This window comes from Leptodactylus fuscus, chromosome 7 (genome assembly GCF_031893055.1).
Source record: "Leptodactylus fuscus isolate aLepFus1 chromosome 7, aLepFus1.hap2, whole genome shotgun sequence".
Taxonomy (NCBI): domain Eukaryota; kingdom Metazoa; phylum Chordata; class Amphibia; order Anura; family Leptodactylidae; genus Leptodactylus; species Leptodactylus fuscus.
Window position 1 is genome coordinate 8,833,653 of NC_134271.1, and position 18,638 is coordinate 8,852,290.

The 18,638-nt window shown below is 41.6% G+C and overlaps 1 protein-coding gene across 2 annotated transcripts in view; it reads right to left on the reverse strand.

The window, feature by feature from the left end:
- Positions 1-734: 734 nt before the first annotated feature.
- Positions 735-18,638, reverse strand: part of LOC142212857 (uncharacterized) — a 59,589-nt gene continuing 41,685 nt past the window's right edge. For both annotated transcript variants that reach the window (XM_075280935.1, XM_075280934.1), the window contains exons 3-12: positions 16,235-16,567; positions 12,879-12,986; positions 12,207-12,710; positions 10,442-10,801; positions 8,950-9,258; positions 5,701-5,997; positions 4,929-5,237; positions 3,184-3,498; positions 2,939-2,992; positions 735-1,679 (exon numbers count right to left, since the gene is read on the reverse strand). In XM_075280935.1, coding sequence (XP_075137036.1) covers positions 1,372-1,679; positions 2,939-2,992; positions 3,184-3,498; positions 4,929-5,237; positions 5,701-5,997; positions 8,950-9,258; positions 10,442-10,801; positions 12,207-12,710; positions 12,879-12,986; positions 16,235-16,567 — 2,897 coding nt within the window. In that variant the 3' untranslated portion in view covers positions 735-1,371. The remainder of the gene's footprint in view (positions 1,680-2,938; positions 2,993-3,183; positions 3,499-4,928; positions 5,238-5,700; positions 5,998-8,949; positions 9,259-10,441; positions 10,802-12,206; positions 12,711-12,878; positions 12,987-16,234; positions 16,568-18,638) is intronic.

Below are 18,638 nucleotides of genomic sequence, written 5' to 3' on the forward strand. Positions count from 1 at the left end.
GGATTCAGCCTTAAGACTTATGTTCAGTCTATGATGTAAGAGAAATGTAGAATTGCCTAAATTCACCATTTCTGCAGGAAAGACAAGTTTAGTAATGGTTTATCTGAAGAAATGCAAATGTTATGAATGTTGCTGCTAATTTAGTAGTCTTTGGCTAAACATACCCCTTAAAAAGTAAGGTTCCGTTCCCACGGAGTAACGCACCGCTCATTCTGACATGTAAACACGTGTCAGAGTGAGCGCTGTAAAACAGAATCCCATTGACTTCAATGGGTGCCGTCTTACGCGCGCTACACATTGAAATCAATGGGTTAAAAAGCCTCCACCTACTCTGGAGATGCAAACTGGCAGTTGCCGCAGCAAAGACCGATCACAACTGCAGTACTGGGGCTGGCCAATATACAGGGCATGGAGCCAACTGCTTTGGGCACATGTTGTTATCAACACACTATTGTCTCTCATTAGGGGTGGAGGGACATCTTAGACATTACCCCTTCTGACCCACGTCAGGAACTCTCACCCTGCCAGGTAGCACCCTGCTCTGCACTGATGAGAATCATCATCAACAAAAATCTTGAAACGCTTATCTACAGTTGGGAACCTCTTACTCTTAGAGTACTTATACTGGCTTGACTATAATTCCCCGATTATGTCCTTTGGCTTCTCTGAAAAACAAGTATAGATATGATTATGTACATGGGAATACCCCTTTAAGTTATAAGGAGCCACCTTCCAATAGGTGGCACTAAGAGCAAATTTCTCTTTTCAGCAATGAGGTCTTATTTGCATATTTTACAGTAGTGTTTCTCATATATTGGTAATTCTGCCAGGCTGCCACAAGGGGTCACTATTACTGTAAAATTTTGAAGATACTTCAGAGTCGTTTTTTGTTTGCTCGTCTACATCCAGTAAATGTCTTGCAATTGTATGACAAAGGTGGAATACTTTCAAATGGATATTATTTACCCTGCACATCAGCCATACTGTGGAATGTTCTACCCCGATCTATAGGACTGTCCATCACAATCACAACCTCAATGATTACCTACTGTCTGTTCCTCCCCAAGACCAGCAAAACAAGACCTGAGTAGTCACCAGAGCAATATGTAGATTCTCCTGAAGTGTTCAAGAAATAACAAGCTGAGGTTGTAGCTACACTAGACTCCGTGTCAAGGACTGTTTTGGCAATGCTGGTCTGGAAAAATCACCTTTACCGTAGATTGTAGAAATAACTTCTAAAAAAGGCTCCACACGGATCTGGATAAGATTTCTGCAGTACTCAGGTGGCCTTGTCCCCTTGTCTATATTCACTGTCATTTACCGCAGGTGTATACACAGTGATGAGTGTCCCTCATTGACTCCTGTAGATTTTTATAGAAGCTTCAGAGTGAAATGTTCTTCTAGTGTCTCATAGTTATAATTCACCTCACATGTGATTCTGCAGTCTCTGTCAGTCTCCTGTGCTGTAAATGTGACTGTGGAGAAGCTGCCGGATCCGTCCTCTAGATTCTCGTTCTTTATGTCACCATCAATAGGATACATTCCTCTCCTCCAAGCAAACTCAGAATAATCTGTGTCACATCCATTGACATAACATGTAAGTGTGACTTTATCCCCCACCCGTGGACTCTCCGTCAGGCACTGAATGCCTTTTGTTCTCAGTCGAAGTTTTAGAGGTCCTGAGGGGGAAAGAAGAGAAAGGACAATAAATTCTGCAGCTTCATTTTCTTGTCTAGAGTCATCATTACATATTATTATTATTATTATTATTATTATAAAGTGTGCTCTCCCCAGATCAGAAAATGCTTAATAAGTATAAACCAATGAGACAAGTTCTTCATTGTTTGCCTGTAGGAAATCTGAGTGACAGCCCTGTGGGGGCCATAATGCAGCTCAGCTAGGGAACAGATATTATGGACATACGGAGGACTTTTCTGTAGACTGATATTTCTACTGTAATATATAATCCACAAGTTATCAGCTATACTCTATCAAAAGTAAACGAGAAATCCAATCAATACTCTAATACAGGGTTAGCAACCTTCGGCACTCCAGCTGCGGTGAAAGTACAACTCCCAACATTCTCCATTCATTTCCATGGGAGTTCCAAGAACAGCAAAGTAAGTGTGCATGCTGGGAGTTGTAGTTTTACAACAGCTGGAGTGCCGAAGGTTCCCTACCCCTGCTCCAACAGGTAAGATGACATGACAGTACTGGTGGGTGTGTGATAAACTGAAGCAGACCTGACTTTTTTAAAGGAGTTATCAGGGCATTTAACAATTCACAGAGGAGGACGTGAAAGGTGAACCATAAAAAAAATAAAAATAATAATAAATACTCTGTTTGGGTGTGTGGAGTGAAGTAGCCACAGGAAGTCCTATGCTGCACCTGACTGCAGAGGTCAATCACTGGCCTCAGCAGCCACAAGAAAGGGCCCGGTGATGTATGTGAGTGACGTCACCTGATCCATTCCATCTGGTGGTCACATGTGGAACAGGACTACTGGCAGCAAATTCGCAGCACACACCTGAACAGACAGTGGCAATGGACACTGGAGCTGGGTGAGTATGTTTTTTGGTTTGCTTTTTTTAATAGTGTTTCACCTTTCCTGACCTTCTCTGTGAGTTACGGGCATATCACTACAAAGATCCCACCATACCTTGTTCTAATATAATGCTTCATTCTCCCTTTCATCACTGACATGCTGTTTCTACCTTCATCTCTTTATCTCAGTTTTTTCTTTATATCTCTCAGCCAAGCATAAAACTTCATTCTATAAGTCTGCTGCCATCCGCTCAAATTTGTTCTACAGAACAAAGAACTAAACTTATGATTCCTTCCTCTCTGGATTCCCCTCCATACTCAGATTTCAGTGGATCTGATGGTGGTCGCTGACTGGTAACACCTCAATTATCATCTATGCATGTCTGTCACTTACCCAAGTCTGGCTTGGTGGGTGTTGAATGTTTTCCAGCTTCATCTGATGTTCTTCCTATTAACAGAAAAAGCAATGTGTGAGAAGTGCTAAAGTATATGAGATGACAATCCAGGAATCTACTTGAGACATATAGAGCATTTTTATGGACAGACTGTCCACTCGAGGGCACCCTCCGTGTGATCATACAATAATCTGCTCTTACACTATATGTGTATTTCTAGTTTGTGGACATACAGTGATCCTACCTGCGAGGTTCAGGGTGTACGTCTGCTCATGGACTTTCTTAGTGACAGAATGGGTCGCCTCACAGCGGATGAACGCTTTATGGTCATTGGGCTGTGGAGTGAACCTCAGGGTGCTGGAACAAGTACATAGAGAGTCCCTTCCGATCTGTAGATCTGATGTGGTGATGAAATCGCTGGAAAATGTGCTGAAGTCTTTATACCATTTCACTTTGATCTCTGGTGTGAATCCAGATATGGTCACTGTAAACTCGGCTTCCTTCCCTGCAACAGGTCTCTCCGGTCGCACAGATATCGCTGAAAACACTGGAGGTTTATCTGTAACAAGAGACCAAGAAAGAGAAGGATTAGTCCATTCACCTGTGCACTGCGGGGCGAGGAGACCTCACAAGCCGTGCCTGTAATCCTCTCACACAGTAATTACTCTGCTGATATTATAGGCACAGGGGTGTCAATACCAATAATGGAGGCTGACAGAGTAAAGCAATTTGTCATGGCAAATTATGATATCCATCTAATTGTCCCTATTATGATTATGGTTATCTGCAGGATTGCACATGTGTGTCCTTACTTACCTTTCCTCTTGGATGGACATACATGTGTTACAAGATAGTTTGCGTTGAAAAAAAAAAGTTCTAAATGTTTTATTAAAAAAAGGTGATAAACTATATGTATCTTATGTGCGCCACTGCTCCAAACTTCTATGTTCCACATGGCCAGGCAAGAGTTCAGCATAGCTCCCTGGCCCTATCACTAAAAGAAGAGAGGGGGAAGCAGGATATATTACAGCAGAATGGGGTGTAGCAATGGAGTTGCCCTTGGTGCTCCAGATGACTCATTTGCATATTCTAAAATAAATGAATATCTCTGCAATGGAGGCACACATTTTCATGGGTATTAAAGAGTTGTATTTGAGTAAGCCTTACCTATCTAAGTGTGTTGCTGATTTAACATGCTTCACCCTGGTGGCAGACACCCTTTATAAGCGAAGATACCTAGATGTTTACCTTTTCAATATTTTTAGCCACCTTCAGACCCCTAGGCATTGCTAGTGCCATAAAACAATCTGGTACATACAGGCATAGTAATCTTTACTTCTCCTTTCTATGATCATTGTGTTCTCCCATAAGGTAAGGTACAAGGTATTTTTTTTCTAAGCATAACAAACAACATAAAAGGCTATAACCATTTGTGAGCACATACAATATTGTACATGTACATGTAAAAGCGAGTCCATTTCCAATTATGCTACGTATCATCTATAGTCCAAGAGATCCTACAACAGGACTCTTCATACCTGCAAAATAGTCTTGTGCATATCTCACAGAACAATGGCAAGATAAGATCTCAGGATTCAAAAAGAAAACAAATAGACAACATAACTTAACTTTGAATGTCACCCTCCAACCCTTTACTATTTCGGGGACCGGCTCAGCCTGTTTCTTATCTACGATCCTCCCTAGATTTCTATAAGCACATTTATGAGCAGTTTCAGATACCAGTCTGTAAGTTTGAAGGTGTCATGCAAGAGCTATTATTTATGATATTTTGCAATTCTATGAATGTCACATTGAGTACATATACCAAATAAAGCCCACTCCAGTCTCAAACAAAACTGTATTTTAAGCTTTCTATGAATGTAGTCCTGAACTTTCCTCCAAAATCTCCTTACTACCCTATAATTACACAAACAGTGCAGCAAAGCCACCTCTAGGGCTCTGCATTTTAGACAATTAGAAGTTTCTTACCTGGGAGTGTTAAATAAATGTTTTTCCTGACTATCCTGCCCTTGTGTATCACACAGCAGGTGTAGGGTCTCCCGTAGTCCAGAGCAGTCGCTGTGATCTGGAGTGAGCAGGATACTGACCCGTCCTTCTCGGGAATTCTCTTCTCTACTCCTTGTCCCTTCTTCAGAGGTTTCTCACCCTTTAACCATTTGACCTCTGTGTCTTGAGGATTACAGTTTGTCACCTTACAGCCCAGAGTCACAGACTGTCCATAGCTGGGGTTACTGGGATCACTGGTGATGTCACCAAGAACTGGAAGACTCGAATGTCCTGAGAAGACATTTACATTTTTTGTCAAAAAGTAACTTAAATATTCACCACTACTCCCTTTAATCTTGGGGCTGACTGCAGGTTATATGGGGTGCAGGCCTAGCTCCCCCTTCTGCCATATGGCACAGGTCACTTCCTTCTATAATATGATCTGCCCCCAGTGAGATGCAGCAGGACATTGTTCCCATGAAGTATGACAGAAGAGGTAATAGAACAGGGTCGTTCTGATGTGTTTGGAGGAAATGAGAACATGTGAAGATAATACAAAACATGTTCTGTATGGGAATACAGCGCTGCAAATGCCAAGCAGAAGCCTCTGTGCAGCGTACTAAACCTGCACAGGACTAAAATCCCCATCATGGTCTGTTACACTATTTCATTACACAATGATCAGAACAGCAGGAATAGCATGAAACATAAAATGGCCAGTTCATCCCCAGTACATAACAGGTCTGATAGTTACCTCCCAGGATCAGTCTGTATTTTCTTTCAATAGTCTTTCCTTGGTGATTCAGCTCCATACGGAAATCCTGCTCATGACATCCAGGATCTGCTGGAAACTTCACCTCTATGGGTCCCTGGTAGGGCTTAGACTCTGTTTGTTTGTAGTTATCTTGTGATATCTTATCACGGCCTTTATGCCACTGAACATTAAACTCAGGAGGATACAAATCACTGACATCACAGGATAAGGTCACCATGTCACCAGGATTAGGAGTTGAAGGAGAACAAGAAATCTCAGAAACACTGGGTGCAGAAACTGCAAGACAGAAAATAAAATTACGTATAAAGTACAGTATGGAGTCAGCCATGTGTGATATACCATATAGTATAACAGTGATGTCATATAGTGTAGAATGGGCCACGTGTTTTGATGCGAAGCAATAACCATATTATATATAATATAAGTGAACTAATTTTCTAATCAATATAAATCGCTTGCTGTTTAAAAGAAACTTCATCCATCAGAGATATATGTAAAAAAAAATATTTTATTCATAAACTGCCACACAAGGCGGATCTGAAGTCGGCAGCATGTCTGTTTTTTCTTTACATTTTCAGCTGGCAATGTTTGGGGTAAAGTCTGCCTCAAACCTTGATCGAAAACTATTGCAAACCTGTGACATAAGTTTAACGCATGCAGTTTATGACACCACACGTTTTGCATTTTCAATCAGTGTTAAAAATGTATTTTTTTTTGACAGGCAGAAAAGCATGTGAATGAACCCTAAGGCTAGATGTACACGAAAGTAGTGCAAAATGGCCATGAAAAACTTTCATTTTCACGGCTGTTTTCATGGATCCCCTATACATTTCAATGTATGGAGGGATCCGTGAAAACAGCAGAAAATGGGACATGACCATGACCATGGTCCATGACCACGTATTGTCAAAATATCTGTCGTGAGAGTAGCCCCCATTCACTGACTGTAAATTAACCTAAGGCTTTTTATTGACAGCACCCTACGTTGCCCCCTCCCTCTGCTCACAGTAGTCATCCATAGACGAATATTATCAGGAGGGGGGGCATTCTTCCCAGATCACACAGTACAGGGCTTTAGGCGCTGCTGTGAAGAAGGACGTTCCAGTCTGTCAGGAACGCCTTTCTGACTGTGAAGAGATACGGTACCGACACCGCTAGCTCTTCACCTGGGGCACAGATCGGGAAACTGACAGTGCGCTGAACTCACAAATTCTAACAGTCTATTCAGTAGGACTATCAGCTGTGTATCCACCTGACTTCTGCAAAACACAACTGATGGTCCCAACCCCATTTATAAGGCAAGAAATCCCACTTATTAAACCGGACAGGGCACACCTGTGAAGTGAGAACGTGACTACCTCTTGAAGCTCATCAAGAGAATGCCAAGAGTGTGCAAAGCAGTATACAATGCAAAAGATGGCTACTTTGAAGAACCGAGAATATAAGACAGATTGTCAGTTGTGTCACACTTTTTTGTTAAGTCTATAATTCCTCATGTGTTACTTCATAGTTTTGATGCTTTCAGTGCGAATCTACAATTGTCATAGTCATGAAAATACTGAAAATTCTTTGAATGAGAAGGTGTGTCCAAACTTTTGGTCTGTACTGTAAAAGTTTGTGTGTTTGGATGTTTGCATATTTGTGAGTTTGGATGTTTGTTCCTCAATCACACCAAAACGCCTGCATGGATTAGCCTCACAATCTGCACACACATACAGTGGAACTGGGAAGGAAACATAGGCTACTTACTATGCGGCTAAATACCCGTACCTCGCTACCGGAGCCGCCGAATTCATGTTCGCGCTGGGCTAAAGGACCCAAGATGACGTCATCTCAGGCCCTTCAGACGTTCACCCATAGGATCGCGTGAGTGTGTGGGCGGCACTATATAGTAGTGTGCCGGCTCAGGAACATGGCGTCGCGCTGCTCCGGGCTGCCGCCGCCATGCAGCCTTGGTGTGTGACTCCGCAGCGTCTGTCGGCTGTGTGCTTACGGCGTACCTCCTCACTATTTAGCTTCTGCTGGCGGGGAGTGACAGTAGCGGCATTTCACGGCTCCACATACTGCGTGAGTACGACGGGGGAAGTGCCTCTGCAGCCGACAGCGTGGGGGGGTTTAATGCTATGCCGGGAGCCTGCTAAAGGAGCGGGGTTTATTGCCTGGAGACTGTGGTAAGGGGGGAGGAGGGGTGCCGGGACACTGCTGGAGAGGGGGGGGGGGGGTTGGTGCCGGGAGACTGCTGGAGATGGGAGAATGGAGTGTGGGGGGGTCCGGGAGTCTGCTGGAGGGGGGGCGTCAGTCCGCTGGGGGGTGCACTGGAAATGTGGGGACGCAGAAGGGTGGTTGTGGGGGCCTCCTAGAATGCGTGAGAAGTGGGTGTTGTGCGCGCGCAGGTGGCTGGAGGAATTGGGGAAGCCGGGCCGCACCTGCGGATACTGCGCATATACTTAGATGTCGTAGAACCAGAACGCAAACCTAGGCGGATTATTGCCAGCACCAATATATAATATTATCATATCTCATAACTGTCTGGAAGAAGAGGTGGTACTGAGCATAAACAGTGAAGTGTCCTCTGCATGGGCTGACCCTGGAAAGAGGAGGATCACACTCCAACCATTGAAGGGCGTAGACGTAGGTCTATTAATACTATGGAGAAACAAGCCAAACCTTTTCAGCTGACTATATACAATCTGCTCCGCTCCTCCTGCTCTATAACCTGCTCCCTACACATAAATATCCCAATCCTGCCTGTGTTATCAACCAGAGATAAAACGAAAACGACACAGGTAGAACTGTATTATACACTAGAACTTAGTGACGTATAAAAGATGAGAATCTCCTCTTTCGCATGACTCCAAAATCAATTTAAGTTGTTTTGGACACATATCCTCCCCCTTTTCTTCTTTGGTCATGCCTGTACTGTTATTTCTGGGTGTATAGACCATGTACTGCAATGTGTTGTGCTTACTTTGCAGACTTAGGAGTGAATACAAGCCTGAGCAGTATTGTGGTGTTGACACCTTATAGTTGCACCCAGATCACAGAGGCAGAAATGGCAGAGCCCTAGAGATGTCATGATTTTACTTATATGTGACCCTAGGGTAATTTTCACTATGGCCCCCTTCCATATTTGATAATGATTCACCATCTAGAAAAGATTGTGGACCTCAGTTCTATCACCAGTGAGTACACACAGTATATAGTGGATTATTACTCTGCTTAACTCACCCAGACCCTCCAGTTTCCATGTAGTTTTTCTCAGGGCTCCAGTACTTTCATGTCTCACTTCACATGTGATTGTCTTTCCCAGGTCTTTCAATGTTGGGGAGTAAGTCATGGAGCTGGTGACGTGGTACAGACCAGATGGGTCACAGAGGACATCAGTGGTATCAGAGGGCAGTGACTGTCCATCTTCTGTGTACCATTTAGCCTCTATAGGTTTGGGGTAGAATGAATGTATCTTACATGACAGGTTCATCTTGTCTCCCACGTGGACCTTGTCTTCTACCAGCCTTATAGGATCCAGCACGGGAAAAGCTGAGGGAACATCACACAGAGTTATCAGACACGGTATCAGTCTACATCTCCTGTTATTTCTTCCAGTGATTTGCATTATGATCGGTCAATCTGTAAATTCCAGGATAGGTCACCAATAAAAAAAAAAAAGGCTGATTGGGATTGGGGTTTGTTTGTTCAGTGTCTCTTTGATGGTCATTTGCTGTTGTTTTAGCTTTCATTATCACAGAAAACTACAGGGGCAATAAATGACAAATGGACATCAAGGGTGCAATGAATAGAAACACAGTAAAGGGCATCCGAGTGACACAGCATCATCTTCTCAATTTTGTCCTCTTTAGGCTCATCATTGCCCCCATTCAACAACCTAAAGACCACTGTCTGCGGCTTTACCTGAAGCTCATCTGCAGAGGTGTATCCCTGAATCTGTATCAGTTATTATAGGTTTCATTTTTTTCATAAAATGTAAATGGTGAATACATGAATTGCGAATTTCATTACCGCTATAGTCACTTAGTGTACTCTTTCATAAAATTTTGAGGGCCCATTCACCACAACAAAGTATATATATATATATATATTTTATTATATATTATAATATATATATATTATTATATATTATATATATTTTAATATATATATTTTAGCAGGAACCCTAAACTGTATTCAATGTTTGCATATCACTGTACAGGGTGCTGCGGTGTCCATTTTATTGTATATAGCATGCAGACCTGTACATATTTATTTACTTTGGTTGTGCTGTCTAACCTTTTTGATTTTAATGTCTATGTCTGTATATGACTATGAGGGCTTCTATCGGGCTAAAGTATCGTTTTGAGATATACTATAGAGACATACCTTTCCAGCAGCCATTGGTTCATTGGAAACTGGTGCATGGAAATGATTTCTGACCACTACAGCAAGAACAGAAATTATAACTAAATCACCAGTGAGCAAAATAAGTTTTGGAGGTAAACCAGACTCAGACTGGGGGATGAGCCTCTGTGAGGGGGGGATCCAATTACAACTTGTGAGGCTCTGATAGAAATAGTGACCTGCCCATCACTCTCTTTAAATGGACCCGTGCACTAATGCTATTAGTTATGTAACCCCTGGCACCAGTGTAGTTCTCACGTCTTTCATCCACTTGTATGAGTCCCTGTTATCCTTTCCTATAAAGACCTAATATCCTCTGACCTCTCACCTGTTACCGCCATGACCAATGCTTCTTCTACCCTTTTATCTGTTGCGGGATGATAAGCTCTACATATGTATGTGGCTCCATTATCTTCCATTACAGTTGGTGTAATCTTTAAGGCACTTTGGACACTGTAGGACTTGTCTTCGTGCTCGTTCTCAGTTACTTTGTGGATATTATTTCTTACATCAGTCCCAGCATTAGAATTCCAGGTTATGATTTCTGTCTCCTGGTCGTTCTTATCCTTCTTCAGCCAAGTTATTTGTAAAGGTTTGGGCTTAAATCCAGTAACCGGACATGTCAGTGTCATCGGCTCCCCGTGGGTCATGTACACTGGGCTGACAATCCTTAATAATGCTGGAGCAACTACAGGGAGACAAAAGTTTGGTGATGAAACTAAGACGCTGCATTTGTGAAATATCTTCTCATTGTTGGTGCGTGGACTGAGTCTTAGCCGCATTGTGTGTTTGAACCTCAGGTATTATAAGATCCACTTCCTGACTCAGGCTGCTGAACAATATCTCATCCATGTTTTATACTGCTGCTTTGCTCATTTAGACTGATTATTGTGTATGAACAGAAGCTCCGTAAGAAGCCACTACATGATGGGGTTACTACATTACAGCAAGAACATAAGATATTAATCTACAAATAACTAATCCACCATGAGAAAACTAAAATTATTAAAGTGTAACTCACATTTTTTTTTTTTTGCTATTGTGGCAGGGTGTGTTTGCTGACCATTTTAGTCATTTACTTTATTAACCTTCCTATCTTCCTTGTTAATCATAAAACAGGCTATAATATTCTCCCTAGCAACCCTCTTTCTGAGCAGTTACTAGGGAAGTCCATACACATCTGTATTGTGAATATGTAGAATATGGTCAGCTCAAATGGCTGGATCTCTGGTTTTATACCTCCTAAAAGAACTGGAATCACAAAAAAAACTGAGCTGCCATGTGCTGCTAAGATTGCCGTACTCGCTACAACAGAACTAGTTAAAAACATTATCATGAATTTGATCTTAATATACAGCCGTTCATGCAGCATATAAAATCACATTCCCAATTTTGTTTTTTAACTGGTGATATGTCTAATTATTTTACAGCTAGCAGTCATAGTGAATGCTGGGCTATCTGTAGTGAGAGAGTACTCCACAACAATAAGGGTTGTATACCGCTAGTGCTGGGCTCACATACAGATCGGGTAGTCCTGCTGGCATCACTCCGTTGTGGCTGCTTCCGGTCACCAGAGACAGCCGACTGCTACACTTGGCTGCAGTGGAATGCTGATGCAATGGCAAGGGCCTGGCAGTGACACGCCATTGACAGAAATGAGGCAAATCTGTATGTGAGAGCCCATCCACCATTGGCACTTGCAGAGTCTAATTGTTTTGGGGCAATCTAGTGAGTGGATTGTTTTTCATGGAAAAAAATTAGACATCCCCTGAAAATAAGGCCTAAGCCATTTTTGGAGCAGAAAAATAATATAAGACCCTGTCTTATTTTCGGAGAAACGTAGGAAGTTTTACCATATATTTGTATACTCAGGAGATTATATCATTCTGATTCTTTAGTTTTTTGCTGTTTTACCTTTTCTCTTCAATTTTCTTTTTCATCTATACTGTACTGAAAAAAAAATAGTGTTGTTGCTGACTTAAAACAGTCAACAACCAGGCTCACTACTGACTATGGAGCCAAAGCTAATTGCAGGAGATGGTTCAATTTAATGAACTAAATACTATATAATTTTGACAGGAGAATAGTCTTACCTCCGGAGACGTGCAATGTTCTCTTCTGATAGACCGATGCTGTCAGTGCCGGGTGTGAGACATGTATAGAGAATTCTGCTCCATTGTCTCCATAGAAGCTGGGACTGATGTGAACAGAACACTGACAGCTATAAGTAGAGAATCTGTGCCATGGAATACAGTGGAGAAGACGAGGTCTATCAGGTGTTATAACTGGAGGAGACATGTCCAGCTGTAGAGGCCTCTGTGTAGGACTGACATCTCCATTCATCAGACTCTGCCGTTCTACATCTATAGCCGCACTACTATCCCCACCATTGTCATCCATTATCAGTCGGGATGAGGATTCTGGGTCTCTGGGGGATCTCCAGGTGTGGATCGTCTTCACCTCTTTTCCAGCTCTCTTCAGACAGACAGAGATCTCCAGGGCCTTAGGCTTGAAGTTCATAATCTGACAAGTCAGAGTTGTCCTGGTCATGTCAGTCAGATGATCGCTCCCGACGATCTCAGAAAGGACGGGGGGATCTGTAAGAAGCAAAAAAACACAACCATGCAATAGACTGAGATACATCATAACCAATGAATACACTAACAGAGAAGGACAACTAAAATATCACATAGTTGCTCAGTGTTCACACAGCAGCAACAGACAAGCTGTCTTACTGATCACCCGGCTCCTTACACAGGTCTCACCTTTCTTGAACACTTGATAGTAAAGTAAAACAGCAAATAATAGGAATGTCACAGCGAAAAGCGTCAGAAGTACGGCAGTGACAACAGTCCCGGTGTTATCTTCTCGCTCTGTAATCACAAGAAAGAAAGAAATATCCAGACATGAGCCCAACATTGTACTGTGATACATAGTAATCATATCTGGAGAGGAGGTTAAGAGATCTGATATACAAGCAGTGCAGTGTGGGGGAGGGGCCCCTGGTTATATTACAGATGAGGGGCCACACTGACACTTGTATTTGTATCTAATGATCACATCAGGATATGAGGCCGATAAATCCAGAGCTATATATACACTGGAGGGAGAGGGTTAGCAGTCCTAGGGTTCCTGGATATATTACAGATGAGTGGGGTTAGTATTTGGTACTGTGCAGCTACAGAAATCTGATATGAAAACAAAGATAGATCTGACTGATGGTTGAATTGATGGTAGCCATTGTTATCTGGTCATAATAGTAACTACACCATTCATAGTCTGTGTTGGATGTTGGGGTATGTTGAAATTTACATTTAACATTGGTAACAGTAGCATTAACTTTTTGGACATCACCCTGAGAGGAGACAGTAATGCAGGTAAAGTCCTAAGTGAAAATTATAGAAAACCACAAGCCGGAAACACGTTATTGCATGCAAATAGCATGCATTCAAAACATACTAAAAAATCTTTGCCATTAGGTGAATATTTGAGAATAAAAAGGAATTGCACAGCTGAGAGGGCATACAAAAGAGAAGCGGCAGTGGTAACACAAAGGTTGAAACAACGGAATTACCCAAAGTGGACTATAGAAAGAGCAAAGAAAATAGCGGACAGTACCGATAGGGACAAACTACTCTATGAGGAGAGAAAGAATAAACGGGATGAGGATAAAGGAGTTTATTTTACCACCAGATACAGCTTGGAGTATGACAGGATTGTCAACATAATAAAAAACAACTTACCGATTTTGTATCAGGACCCCATATTGAAAAATGTAATTAAACAAGGATGCAATTTTGCTCCATCGTGGGGTGTAACCATAGGCAATCACATTTCACCCAGTTTGATTAGAAGAGACAACAAAACTGCAACTGTAACTTGGGGTCCTTTAGTGGGATTTCATAAATGTGGATCAAACAGATGTGGAGTTTGTAAATGGGCAAACAAGTCTAACCATTTTTTTTAATATGGAGCAGACCCAAAGATTTAGCATTAAATCTTTCATTAACTGTATGAGTAGCCATATAGTTTACATGATTACTTGTGAACAATGTGGCCTATGTTACATAGGTAGTACTGTAAGGATGTTGAAAGTCCGTATTTCCGAACATATCCAGGACATCACGAGTGTGAGCAATTTCAGAAGTACAGGTGTCTCCCAGCATTTTAAAATCAAACATGCTGGGGACATCACAGGTTTCAACTTTAAAGGTATAGAAGAAGTTAAAAAACCTCTTAGAGGAGGGAATTGGGAACACCAATTAAGAATTAGAGAGGTGTACTGGATTTGGAAAGTGGGTACCCGATTCCCTAAAGGTCTCAATCAAAGAAACGATGTATCTTACATCTACCAACTATAGATATGTAATATGGGCTACATTCATGTTTATTGGTGAAAGATTAGCTCTTTTGATGGTTCTGGGTAATAATTGTACTGTTTACATCTATAAAAATCGCACAGCCCATTTGTAAACAAATTACATCTGGTTCTCCATGTATAGATTGGTGTCAGTATTCCATGTTTTGGGTAACTTAACAGTATAAGTGTAGCTTGCACATTATTGACCAATATAAAAAGTTATGATGGGGTTTTTTTCAACATATATTATGGCATTTTTTACGGCAATAAAGAGTCAATTAAAAGCATATGTACTTACTTAGAATATGCATAATTGTTAAATTACATGTGCAGTCAACACTTATATACATGAAGGGTCTGACATAGGTTACGATCTCTCAATGACTGAGTGTAGTTTGTGTTGGTATATTTAAAACTTTCAATACATATATCTGCATACTTAACATTGATTCCAGTATGTTTTACTTACCTTTTAGTGCTACAACGGCATACATGCTCCGGGCTAATGATTCGTTAACTTGTGAAGGCTTTTGGAGTATGCGCAGTAATGTTAAGAACCGACGGAGCCCCATATTTGTTAGGGGCAGGAAGTTGAATCCCTTGAGAATTAAGAGCATGCGCAATTGGACACATGATGACTGGGGTTCCATCTTTGTTGAGGGCAATAACCCATACAGTGAATCAAGAAACAGCGAAGAATGGATATATGTGATTCTGTTCAATAAGATATGTGTTTTTATTATAAAAACTTGGCTATGTGTTCATAAAAGCATAGGGGATATTCTCTTCTTCTTTTTATGTCCGTTGCTTGGAATGTCTTTTGGTTAATAACAAGTGAGACAGGATATTTATGTGGCAAGATCTAATTAGGTATTGCACATTTCTTTATACCAAAATCCATTAATTCCATAGGGGTGTATATTATTATATGCTTCTAGGGACTTTAGGTAATTATTTGAAGCTTGTAAATGGTTATCTTGCTCAGTAGATAAAAAATCTTTTTGGATCGTTTTTGTATGTCTTTAATCTAAATATATTTGAAGTATGAATACTTATACGTATAGATAGATGAATCTCAAATTAATTAGTATGTGTATTTTTAATATTGATGTAGTAAAAGTTTTTATATTGTTTTGTCTAGTATGTATTTGTGCACTCTTTGTATTTATGTGTGTTTTTATCGGTATTGCCGCACCATTTGTGGTTTGCACACAAGCAAGCTTCATCAATTTAGATCAACATCAGGTGAAGGGCTGACTTGAGCAACTACAAATGGAGGTTTGTGTCTCAGTAATGATCAGACTTTGAGAAAGGATAGACATATCCGAAACGCGTCAGTCTGACGCAAGCTTTCTATTCCTTGTAGACTGCATGTTTTATTTTTTGATATATTTTCTACGAACATGAAATAAAGAAAGGAATTGATTTCATATCCTGGTTTCGTTGCTGGATGATTCCTCCATACATACCTACACCATTCATAGTCTGTGTTGGATGTTGGGGTATGTTGATATCTGGAGCACTAGGGAACAATATTGCAGTATTATATAATAATCAGATTCCAGGGGGCTATGACTAGTTTGGTCTCTATATACATCTGGATTTCAGGTCATTTTGCAGCTCCTGCTGGATACAAAATAGTGACGACCAACAGACCAGAGAGTGAAATATCCATTGGCTGTGGCTATAGCTCACATGTTATTCTATATAATATTTTCATCTATGGGCTTCTGACATTTTGGGAAGAATAAAGTAAACCACCTGTTACTGTCAGGGTGAAGTTCATCATCAGGTCCTGGCGCAGAGATCGGTGCTTCACCACACATGAGTACTTATAGCCATCATCATCCTGTGTAGGATATAAGGTCAGCTGACTGGTAGTATTGAACGTCCCATCTATATTGGTAATGGCCTCCCCCGTGCAGGTTCCTCGCTCCAGGACTACACATTTAGGAGAATCTTTCTCGTGTCGCACCCAGCGGATGTTTAGGGTATCTTTAGGGTAGTAGTTGCTAACCTCACATGACACTGATCTCTCGCTCCCCAGCTCCACAGTGACGGCATCTCCAGGTATCAGGGCAGCGGAGGGCAAAGCTATACAAGAAATAATAACAATCATCAGCACAATCCTGCATGTCTGTAAATAACGTATAAAAAGGGTTTTCTAGGACTTATATAGTGTTAATCTGTCCTTAGGTAGGTTATCAATATGTCATCCAACACCCAAGACCCCCACAGATCAACTGGTTGAATATTTTGCAGCATGCACTTGGTAGTGTGATCTCTTCACTGAATACCAAGCACAGCACTGTACATATCATAGTGGCTGTGCTTGATGTAGCCCCATTCACTAAAGTGATCCAACAAAAAGGAGGAAGAAAAGTACTGTCTAACATCCCTAGAGATGACTTACAGTGAAGCCATGATAAATGTGGCGTAATTTGTGTCCAAACAACTTGTAACTTGTGTCACATGACCGCTGAGGCCAATCAGTGGCTTCAGTGGGACTTCGGAAGAGGCCCAGGAGAAGCCACTAGAGCAGATGAACTAGGATGCATAGGAAGACACCGCAGCACTGGGGAAAAGTACGCATTTTTTTCCCATGCCCCCAGTTGGTTTAAAAGTTAAAAGGGTTGTCCATTTTTGCCTGGACAAACCCTTTAAGGATAGGTGCTAAGTATCTGTGCCAAAGAAGGATCAGGCTGCCAACAAGTCTTAACTGGCATGGCTGCAGGATAGATGGGTAGACGAGGGCCTCAGACCATATCTAAAGTGACACCACAATTGAGCATGTAAAAGGAAATGAAGACTGCCTTCCCACTGCTGCTGTAAGGCTACAAGAAAGCTGAGGTCCAGGAGTAAAAGGGAGATGTAGTCACATCAGGGTTAATGCCACCAAGTTATATGGGAGAGTACAGTCCAGCCTATGTGTCAGTCCCTATATACCTGTACTGGGGAATGATAGAATGTCTCAGGTAAGGATCCCAAGCTGCAGAATATCCCAGCCAGCCACTGTCATTCCTGCATCCTGTCCTTGGGACTCCGACCTATGGACTGTGTACTTTTATGGGGAAAAACAGAGACACTCCTGTGGCCTGTCGTCAGTTATGTAAGTGATGGCCTCTCATGAAGTGTAACCTGTGTCATATATAGAAGTGTTGTGTGCTGCAGTCTTAGAGGGAGCGTTCATCTGCCATCAATAACATATACATCTGGATGACTTGAAAATATTTACTAAAGAACAAGGCAAGCAAGCAAAAATAACACCAGATCTTTTCCACAAGTCCCAAAAACAGGATAATTTTTGAACAGCTTATAAATGGCATTACTTAAAAACACAGGAGGTATCTCCCCCCCCCCCCCCCCCCCGAAACGGGATAATTTTTACAATGTCTGTATTCACTGCCTACCCTCAATTTTCCCATAGACATGCATGTTAGGGGTCATTCACACGGACTTAACACGCGCACATTTTAGCATAATACATGTTTATAGAATACAAGTGTATAAATAACACTCCCATAGACCTCAATGAAAATTTTTACACGTGTAAAAACACGTCAATTGAAACTTTTTTTAACACGTTTTTTTACACGTGTAAAAATTTTCATTGAAGTCTATGGGAGTGTTATTTTTACACGTGTATTCTAAAAACGTGTATTATGCTAAAATGCCTCAATTAACTCCGTGTGCACGGGAATTTGTCAGGGCAATATGGGACACTGAACCTCCCACAGGTCCTTATGGACTGGAGATTTTGTGTATCACATGTCCCTGTTATAAAGCCATCAGTGCTGGCATTAAAAATAAAGATGATGAAATAAAAAGGAGAAGAAAAATTTCATCAGCCCTAGTGTGGGGAGGGTGACCAGTGGGCCCCCTGGCTTATCAGACTGGTTGCAGTTATGCCAGTGGTTAAAGGCCCCCTAAGGCTCCTGGCCCCAGGTACAACTACATCTTCTGCACCCCCTCAAGTTACATCCCTGCAGAGTAATACTGTGTTTGCTTACTGTTTTCATTCTTTTCTCAGTGAAGGCGAGAGGTTGTATATTTGTCATATGTAGATTGTGCTGGAGTGTGAGATTTAAGGGGCTGCTGACCCTTGTGTGTCAAACCTGGTATCTGATAATTGTAGTCTGTCTGGATTGTAGCTTGTGCCAATGAT